The 10,434-nt window shown below is 39.0% G+C and overlaps 1 protein-coding gene across 1 annotated transcript; it reads left to right on the top strand.

Moving 5' to 3' along the window:
* The first annotated feature begins 546 nt into the window (after positions 1-546).
* LOC143283209 (uncharacterized) lies at positions 547-7,667 on the top strand. The gene is made up of 3 exons (XM_076589384.1): positions 547-2,158; positions 4,048-4,194; positions 6,880-7,667. The coding sequence occupies exons 1-3, from the start codon at positions 547-549 to the stop codon at positions 7,665-7,667; spliced, it is 2,547 nt and encodes an 848-aa protein (XP_076445499.1).
* Positions 7,668-10,434: the final 2,767 nt, after the last annotated feature.

The raw sequence follows: 10,434 nt of genomic DNA, 5'->3' as shown, positions 1-10,434 counted from the left end.
CTTGGCTCTTGACAGAAAGGCTTTCCTGTGCCTGTGGATAAATGTCTGATAATGATAACGTTCTGGGCCACCTCACTATCACGACCGTCTGTGTACACCACGGCAGCTGCGTTCCGCCAGATCTGTGGATACACAGATAAGCGGCGTTTTGCCGCGCTGTATATGTGATAAGTGTGGGGGTATATCAGGCCTCTGCAAACTGGCACGCCTTATCTTATGAACCGAACCCAACCTCCACACATTAAGCAGCAATTGGAACCACTTAGCTTTCGTGTTTGAATATCCTTGACTGCGGTTTTTGATTGGGGTCTTTGGTCGTTTATTTTACTTTTGGGCGCTTCGCATGTGCGGAAAGATCGTCTGCTTGCTGCGGATGCTGGGAGGTGATTGAGAGTTGTCTCCCATCTTTTGTAGGTGGCATAAGAAACATTTATGATGGCTGTCTTGTAGTTGCCGAACCAGCTCCAGTCGCAAACTTTTGCGACGTACTGGCTTGCTGTTTCCTCAATGACCTAGCAGTTTGTTTTACTGGTATCTCTTCAAATAATGGATAACCAGAATGCCGACTTTAATCCGCTGCACTTGGCCGATGATGTTGACCGAGACCCATCATCAACCCAGAACGCAGACGATTCCGCTACTGCTGACCCAAGTAGTGTGACAGAAACGTCGTTAGCGGATCAGCCACATACCACAGAGGATCAAGACGAACCTGTGGATGTAAAGATAGACGTAAAGTCGCTTTGCCAGGTAGAAGATGCAACTAAAAGCTATGAGCAGCTGGAAATGGCGCACCTCAAGACACCGACTTCGCGCACAGACCCGCACGTTCAATTCTCCAACTCCAGCATCGTTTCAGGTAGTGAAAACAGAAACACACACAGGAAAACAGGAGCAGACATGAGAATTTTGGGAAGTTACATGCGTTCTTTGAACGAAATGAGATTACCGGAAAACATCCCACCAGTTGATTTGGATAAATACCTTTCTTCGTTCTTTCTTGTGGTGAGAAAAACAGATGGCAGTGAGTATGAACCGTGTAGCCTACGTGCTATGCTTGCTAGCATAGAACGCTACCTTCGCCAAAAAAACTACCCCGCATCTCTCACAAGAGACACTGAGTTTTCCAACATGAGGAATGTCCTGAAACTGAAACAGCAGATGTTACGATCTCTTGGCAAAGGACAGAAAAGTGGTTCTGAAGTATCACAGACTGCTGCGTGTGTGCGGGAAGGAAAGATAACCCATCTCTTTCAGTCTCATGAAATGGGCCCGTACAACCCAAACTCAGTTATTTTCTCATTGTGTTTCTTCTTTTGCATGTATTTGAAGTTACGTAAATCCACCGAACATAAGAAGTTGTTATGGGGTGACATAATTCTGTGTCAAGACTACAACAACAGAGAATACTTGACATTCTCTCCACAGATGCTGAGCAGAATTCATTCTTCTCAACGACTGAATCATAGACTTGCCAATGCTAGAGTATGGGCAGAGCCAGATGTTCCAGAAAGAGACCCTGTAGCCCTGTACAAATTATATGCCCAAAAGCGTCCTTTGACCATGAATCAGCCCTATGCACCATTTTACCTTGGGTTGAATGTTGTCAGTCCCCAGGCAGGCCAGAGTTGGTATCGACCAGCAGCAATGGGAATCAACAAGCTGAATGAAATGGTGCGCCAAATCAGAGATCTCACAGGCCTGAAATCTTCCAACGATACAAGTCCACTCCAGTACTTAGCTCCCTCCAGTTCACAAGACTTGCTCCCCATCATTTCTGACCTGTCTAACACTGGCTCTGATCCTTCCAGTTCACGGGATGGCCACATTATAGAGAACTCTGATGGAGACTGTAGAGAAGTCACACCAAACGGATCACCTCAACTGACTATTGACATTGATGAATCTTACTCTGAACCCATCGATGCTTCAACATCGTCAGACCAGCCACTGTCTCTTGTGCGGGAGTCAGACAGCAGTGATGAACAGTCAGTCAAGTCACCCAATACGGGGAGAGTGGAAGAGAAAGTCAGGATGTCACCATCATTCCAAGCTGTCTCAGAAGCCAGTGAGGGAGGTGATGTTTTCCAGCACCAGGTAGCCAATATGAATGTGGCCAGGGCTAGAGAGATGCTGGCTCAAGCTGCTGAAGAACCAGGTTTGGGTGCAACATTGCAAGTAGTTTGTAAAGTGTGTTTGTGAGTGTGTATATGTGAGGGAGAGAAAGAGGTGTGTTTTTGTTATTAAAATAATAAGCATGTATGTTGTGTGTGCAATGCATAATATGTTTATTCTGTGGTATTTTTTCCATGATTTATCACTATGGGATACTGCAAAATAACCGAGCATATTCACTTGGTATAGAAAATTTATTTTCGGTCTTGGTGTGCCGGTGTGTACATTTACTATGTGTATGTTTTTGCGTGTCTATTCACTATTTGTGTGTATATTCAGGTCTTACTCAGAATTACTATAAAATGATACAGTGAATCATTGAATGTCAGTTAATAATTGATGATATAATGTCTAAGAAACTTTTTTTTTTATATATACAAAATCAATATGATACAGTATACTTTGAGTAATATTAATTATTATGAAGAGAACATGCTTTACTTTGGCTGTTCATCTCACTTGATTTACAATAGGTTATTATATGTACATAAATTACAGGTTTACTGAATTTTAGTTTCTATGATACATGTATGAATGTTATTTAACAGATTTTTTAGATTACAGTCATAATAGTTTACTGTTCCCTTAGTTAATTTGATATTGATTAAGTTAATTAAGGAAAGTTAGCACTTGTTTGGAAAAGAGGAGATACCAGTACTCCTATTATTTTCTACAAGTACTATCTGCTCATTTTCTCTTTCATCAGTTTCATGTGTATCTGCCCCTCATGGGTTGTTCTGAACAGTGAAAAGTGTTTACTATTGAGCACTTCTTTTTTCTATTTAAATCTTAATGCACATCTATTCACACTCACGCGCGCGCGCGCGCACACACACACACACACACGTATACACACATGTATACCCACACACGCACACACACACACACACACACACACACACACACACACACACACACACACATTGGTTTCCCCTTACCCCTCTCTCTCACCCTCTCCTTCTTCCTCCATCTCTTTATGTTTTATTGCTGTGAAACTATATGTTACAATACTTGGAATATTTCAACAAAACTGCTATCCATGATCCAAGTTGGCAAACTTCCGGAAATTAGTGAAAATGTACATGAAGGAAGATAATGCATAAATTGGTGTGTGTGTTGTGTTTATGGATTTCCTGAGATTTTTTCTCCTCTTCATTAACATATTTATCAAAAATATATAAAAACACATGCCAAGAAACACAGATCCAATAACTTATGCCACTTCTGTCCATTCCTTTGAAGTAAGTGTGTGTGTGTTGTGTGTGTGTGTGTGTGTGTGTGTGTGTGTGTGAAAATCTGACTGTCACATGCTGAAAATCCAGCATATTATACAATTTGTAGTAATATACTGATGTCTGTCTAGTTATGAAAGATACAAATCTCAGATCCCTACAGTTTTATTGTTGTTGTTATTGTTTTTAACACAGTTTGAGTTTTGTTATAGTTCATGCACTATCTGGCCTGCAACAAGAAGAGTGATGGAAGTATATAAAGATCTGCTCACAACATTTACTGTATTACTTTATACAATATATATATGTGTGTGTGTGTGTGTGAAATGATCTTAATCACACCCCATTATGTTGAAAGTATAAACCCATTTTTAGCCAATCCTCTCAAGCTATTTCATTTTTATGTTTTTACACTGGCGAACTGCAGAGCACCAATTCTGCTGCAGTACCTTTCCTGTGAAAGATGAAGGATTGAAAAGAAAAAAAGACATAAAAAAGAAAGAGTTTACAAAGAGAGGAAGAGTTATAAAAAAATAAATAAATAAATAAAAAAAAAGAAAGATTTTTTTTTTAAAAAGAAAAGAAAGAAGGTTGGGAAAGGAAGCAGATTGATGAGTGGTGAGTGCTGTGCATGCTGCAGATGAAGAGGAAGATGGAGAGGACTTCATCAGCCTGGATCAAGCCAAGGAGCTGGTAACGGACATCATTCAGCGTATGGACATCATGGACATGGTGCACTTTGACCGATGGCTCAAAACTATGACCATCGCTCGTGACACTTTCTCAGGTCAGTCTTGGTGCAGGAGGACAGTTCCTTGTTGGTTGCTCAAAATAGCAGTCACTTTCTTATTTTAATTTTTTGGAATTATTTGTTGTCTAAATTATTTGCTGTCTGTGTTGTATTTTTGATTTTATTCTGTTTAGACGTTTTTGATACTTACTTGTTTATTTTGTTTATAAATTTATTTTATTTCATTTTTAGTTTGTGCAGTTGGTTTTCGCTCTCAGCTCGCAGCTCAGTGTCGATAAATGCATTGGCATGTGCTTCCCTTTTAAAAAAAATTAAAAGAGAAGTCATTATTATTTTTAGTCATTATTAATATTATTAATTTTACCATCATCATCATTTTAAAGCAGGTATGTGTAATGAATGGATCAATATACATTTTGACGTCTCCTTAAAACTGAAACTGACCAATCACATTATTTATCAGACTAGCACTTTAGTTTAACCTATGATGTTTAAAACGCTTGGGCATGTGACATTTTGATTCAGCATTATACAGTGCTTGCTTAGTTAGTTGCTGCATGTCTTCAGCCATCAACCATAATATATATAGATCTATATGTTTCATTTTGCTCTTTTGTCTCTTACACTGAACAACACATTAGTTTAGTTTAAACTAATTAAAGGAAACAACCTTATGTTATATTCAGAATCAGTCATACATAACTTGTAATTATATATAGTTTTGGTATTACTTCTCTTCCACTGTTCCTGTAGAATCAAGGCCTCCATTCTCTAATGAACTTGGTGCATTGCAATGCATCTGAGTTACTTTTGTTACCTGCATAAAATTATATAGAGAAGCACTGGCAGACAAAAACAGATCTGTGATTTCCATTATGATTTTCTGCTCTTTGACTTCTGCGCCTTTCTTTGTCTCTCAGTCTGTATTTGGTATGTTGGTTGCTTTGTTTCTATTAGTGTATTTATAATTCAAAAGATAATTAACAATATTTCTGTGACAAAGAAGAAACTTTCTTTTATTTTATATGGATATGATTAACATTAGATGTCTTGAATTTTGATGAACAATTTGAGTTATAAATAGTTTGGTGATGCTACTCTTTTTTTTCTCTTTTGTCATAATATTTATTTTTCGATTCCTTATTCACTCAGCTATCTGTTTTGCAGTTCCTGCATCCATGCTCTTGTTCATCCACCAACTTTTTTTTTGTTTTTTTTTTTTTGGCTAATTATACAGGGATACCTGCAGTGATGCTACTATTCAGCCGATTTATTGCTTGTTCCTTGGTACACAGCATTTTCTGCAAGATATTAAGATATTGATATTGCAATGATTACAACAAGAAACGTTTATGATTACTGGTTTATTTGATTTTAGTTTTGCCATTTATCTAGTTACGTCATTATTGTGGTTAACTGGACCCAGCTCCTCTGAGTGACTTTCAATTCTTTTGGGATTGTTTGTGTTGGTTGTGTGTGTGTGTGTGTTTGTGGTGGGGCTGAAGTGAGGATAGGAATATGTCTGCAAACATTTTGGAGTTTGTTCAAAAATACAGCTGGTGTTCAGTTGATGATGAATTCTAGTTTTCATTGACTCACTTGTGTAAACAGAGTGAGTATGTTTTAAACTGGTGTTCGGTTGTCTGTGTCTGTGTGTCCATGGTAAACTTTAACATTGCCATTTTCTATGGAAATACTTTGTCTGCTAGTACCAAATTTGGCTTAAGCATAGTATGAAAAAAAATCTTCACAGTCATACCAATAACAGGTTGTGTAAGTCTCATGAATTAAGCATTATTTCCAAATCCTCAACGGTTTATTTTGTTGAGATTCATTCCGAAACCTGAAAATTCTAAAAACCACTTCACACTGAGTTAAGCCTACTAGAAGGTAGGTTGTGTTTGAAGACAACATGACCTTGTTTTTCTTGTTCGCAATTGAAAGGAATGAAATACAAATTCTGGACAAAATACATACAGTGATACTAACAACACCATTGATGTGTTTACTGCATATATATACATATTGTAAAGTGGACACTCAAGTAACTGGAATGAACATAAAAGAAAAATTGAATCGATTGTTTCTTTCAGTCCGTTGTAGACTGGTTTGTGCAGAATTAGAGATCCGCCATGTGTTGCGGTGTCCTTGGAAGTGATTGCAACGTCTCCATTACCACCGAAATTAAAGAATAATCAGGATATAATAAAACACACAAAAAGACATGATTTAAGTGGCATTATTACATTCACTACAATCACATCTTTTTTATTGCACGAAGAAGAAAACGTCAACATTGCTTTAACTATTAAATTTAGTCAAATGACGTCAGATGTTCCACAGCAGTGGGGATTAGTCTGCCTGTTTCGAAACTGAACATGCATGGTTCAGTCCCGCTCGCATGCCTTTTTTTTTTCTTTAAAACATTTTTTTTCTCCCATATTTTATCTATCATATTTAATACGGAGCACTTTTCAGTGATTTTTTAAATCTTTTTTTTTTCCTCCTCATGATTCCTTTACTGGATAAAGTGTGAAGCACAAGTGAGTCTTGAGGGCTTTGCCTCTTGTTTATTTGATTATTATTAATATTATTATTATTTATATTATTATTATTATAATCACTATCATTATTATGATGATAACAGTGATAATGAGAATGATATTACTACATTTGTTATTATTAATATTGTTATAACAAAATCATTATATCTTATTGCAGGTCAGATCATATGCAAAGACGCGAAGAAAGGCTCCAGCAGCACAAACCGTAACTCCTCTTCCTACCAGGACCTCGGTGATCAGAGCAACAACGAAAACTCAGGCAGTGAAAGCACCAACATGAACATTCTGCTGAACATTGCCCTCACCCCCAGCGCCATCCGAGGCCAGGGGCCCATCACAGTGCAGGCCACGACGGTTAGCGCCAGTGACCTGAACGGACTGTCCGGGCTGTCTTCGGAGGCTGGCATGCAGAACTCTTACAGCACAAGTGGGTACAGCCACTGGAATGGCACCAACGATTCACCTCTCAATCTTGCCTTGAGCTCTGTACGCAGCGGTGGTGGCTCTGCCTCCGCTGCCAACCCTCACCATGCTTCTCGAGTCACCTCCTCCAGCAGCTCTGGTCATAGACAGTCTGGCACATCGTCTTCTTTGGCAGCTGCTGCTGGGGAGTGCCCGCCTGCAAAGCAACGAAGAATCGCAACCAACGATTTCACCTACCACCAGCCGGCCCACTCGAAAACCTCCTCCGCCCCCGCTGCCAGCACACATAACACCATGGCGGGGATCAGGAGGCCAGCAGGTCAGTATGAGGGCAGTCGACGCAAACTGAACCCAGCGTTCTTGACGCACATCAAGCCCAGAACGTCAGAAGGTGAAGTGGGGAGGAGGGTGGTGGTACCATTGGCTGGGGAGTTGAATAAAAGCATTAGTTTGGGGCAGTCCAACCCCGCTGATGATGAAGACCTTGTGCACGTGCTGAACCTGAAGCAAGAAGTTGATTAAAGGACGGGGAAGTAACAGTCACTGGGTGGTATGTTAGAACACACACACACAGTATCAGGAGGTCAGGTTTTCCAAATGTTCCCCTCCTGCTCTTTCTCCTTCCTCCAATTTTCAGTGCCCAGCCCACCTGAATACCTTTTGACATGTTTGTTTTCTCTCTGTATGGATGCACTTAAAAATGATATTTGGATTGGGGGGGTGTGGGGGGGGATGAGGATGGGGTGGGTGTGGAGAGGGATGGGGTTGGAAATCTGCCTGACATGTTACTGTGGAGAATAGAATGCGCCTTCGGTTACTGCTGCAACACTCACTGTTTTTGGTTGTAGAGTTGTCTGCAATTTATCCTCCCTCCTGTTGTTTGTTTCTAACTTCTCTTTCCTTATTCAAACAGATGTATTTATGTTTTGGATTTCTTTTTGTGTTTTGTTTTGTCCAGAATTCTGAGCACAACATTTTGTTGTCTGCCTGCTATTTACCGTATGCACAAAAAGTCCGTGGCAGATTGGTGGTTATATTTGTCCTCTACAGGCACGTACCATGGCAAAAACAGCTGTTACAAACTTACTTCCAAATAATGGTTATAAAAAGATAATTATAAATGACATTACATATATAATGTTTTTTTGCAGGCCCATGACCTATACTCAAGAGTTTCATTTTGTTACAGAAAGGGTTTGTGTGAAAGTAAAAGGATGCCTAATTTGATGCTTGAGTATTTTTTATTGTACAGTAAAGGAACTAACTCTAATCATTCCTGATTGATGAAATCAGCATTTATGGACAACATATTATAAATGTATAATTATGATTTATAGTAGAAAAATGTATTCTGAATAATGATAATGATTATTATTATTATTATTTATTTAAAGTTGAATACATGATTTGGAATTCAGATACGTTGACTAACAGTGGTTTTCAAGATCTGAAAGTCTTTCATTTCCCAAACAGGTGATCAGGTAATTTGAATTGAAAATCTTTGTACCACTTAATGGAGAGAAACATGAAGTCCTATCTTCCACATTGTCAGCGTGGTTTTACTTTCATACTATCAAGCCTGTTCCCCCAAGATGCAGGATGATTACCCAGATTTATGCTGTTGTGATTGTGGTTCTGTATAGTCTGCACAAGCATAAGGATTATCAGCATCTTCCATGTGAGCCTGATCCCTTACTCCCTGTCTATGCAAAAATTTATTAGACATGTCAATCCTGCTACTGTCAATTGCGACGCATCAGTTCCATTCGGAAATATCTGTCCACCGATGCAACATCTAGACTTGTCATTTCTCTCATTCTCTCTCGCCTTGACTACTGTAACTGTCTGTTGTCTGGTTTGCCTGCTTCATCCATTCAGTCCCTTCAGCGCATTCAAAACTCTGCTGCCTGACTCGTCCTCAGAAAGAAAAGATCTGAGCACATCACTCCTCTTTTGCAACATTTCCATTGGCTCCCTGTTTCACACAGAATAAAGTATAAGATCAGCACTCTAAGTTATGAATGTATTCACAAATCTGCCCCTTCCTATCTTTGTGGCTGCCTGCACCTCTACACTCCATCTCGCTCTCTATGATCGGCTTCGGATCCACTATGTTTACGCATACCCATATTCAAACACTCCACTGTTGGAGGCCGTTCTTTCTCTGTCTCTGGACCTTGCATTTGGAATGAACTTCCTCTTACGCTTCGTCAGGTCTCCGCACTCAGCTCTTTCAAGTCTGGCCTTAAAACCCACCTCTTCACAAGATAGCCTCTCTTCCTTGTCTTCAGTTTCTTCTTCAGTTTTAGAGTTATGCATGTGTGTGAATGACTGGTGTGAAAGCGCTTACATTTGTTTCTGCACAAGATTCAGCGCTGTATGAATACTGTCATTATTATTATTATTATTTATTATGATCCTGCCCAGCCACCCTACCTCTTCTGTCATGTTGTTTTCACCCATTCAGGAGTGCTGCAGGCTTGAGGCTGCTTAGAAAAGTGGTTAGAAAACAGATAGGAAAAAAATTACCATCGTGTCTTTAATTGGACACTTTAAAAATTGGCATGATGATAGGACATTATGTACTTGCAATCACAAAATCATTGTCACTTGGGCTAGAATCTGAATCATTTAGCTTCTTGTCACAGTAGCTGTCTGTGAAAACTTATCCCAACACGTATCTCTGATTTATTGATATTTTCAATGTTAAAATTTGAACAAAGACAGCTAAATGCAAATCAAACAAAGGATATAAGATTGATGAAGGGAAGTAACTCATGAAACATGGTATGGATTGAGAAAATGTGAAGACAGATTAGTGTTGGACTGTGGGAGTTTGCTGTTACAAATGTACTCAGAAGTTGGCACAGAGTGGCACTCTTCTGTTGTAAGTTTTCTCGGAATTCATCCGCATTGAGTTAAATGGTGATCAGCAGTCCCTGCTGGGATCCATAATGCTCTTGAAACTATTTTGGCCTCACCCCCTTCTGCTTCATTACTCACTGTGGTTATTTGTATTTGCAGTGATTGGTTACTGTACGGTGAACCTGACCTGATTAAGCAATCTAAAGACACTAGGTAAATTCTGAAATTTTTTTGAATGTTGATCTTTGATTTGATGTGGCAAAGCAGATATTTTTCAGAGATGTAAGCAGTCAAAAAAAAAAAAAAAAAGAAAGTAGACTTAGATTTCATATTCAGTTTTATGATTTCAAAAGATCTTAAATTGCTCTTTAAGTAAATGTCTTTTTTATTTTAATAAAGAAACATTCCCAACTGATCCATACCT

Source organism: Babylonia areolata, chromosome 6 (genome assembly GCF_041734735.1).
Source record: "Babylonia areolata isolate BAREFJ2019XMU chromosome 6, ASM4173473v1, whole genome shotgun sequence".
In the NCBI taxonomy this organism is placed as follows: domain Eukaryota; kingdom Metazoa; phylum Mollusca; class Gastropoda; order Neogastropoda; family Buccinidae; genus Babylonia; species Babylonia areolata.
The sequence above is the reverse complement of the archived record's forward strand: the minus strand, read 5'-3'. Positions and strand labels throughout refer to the sequence as shown.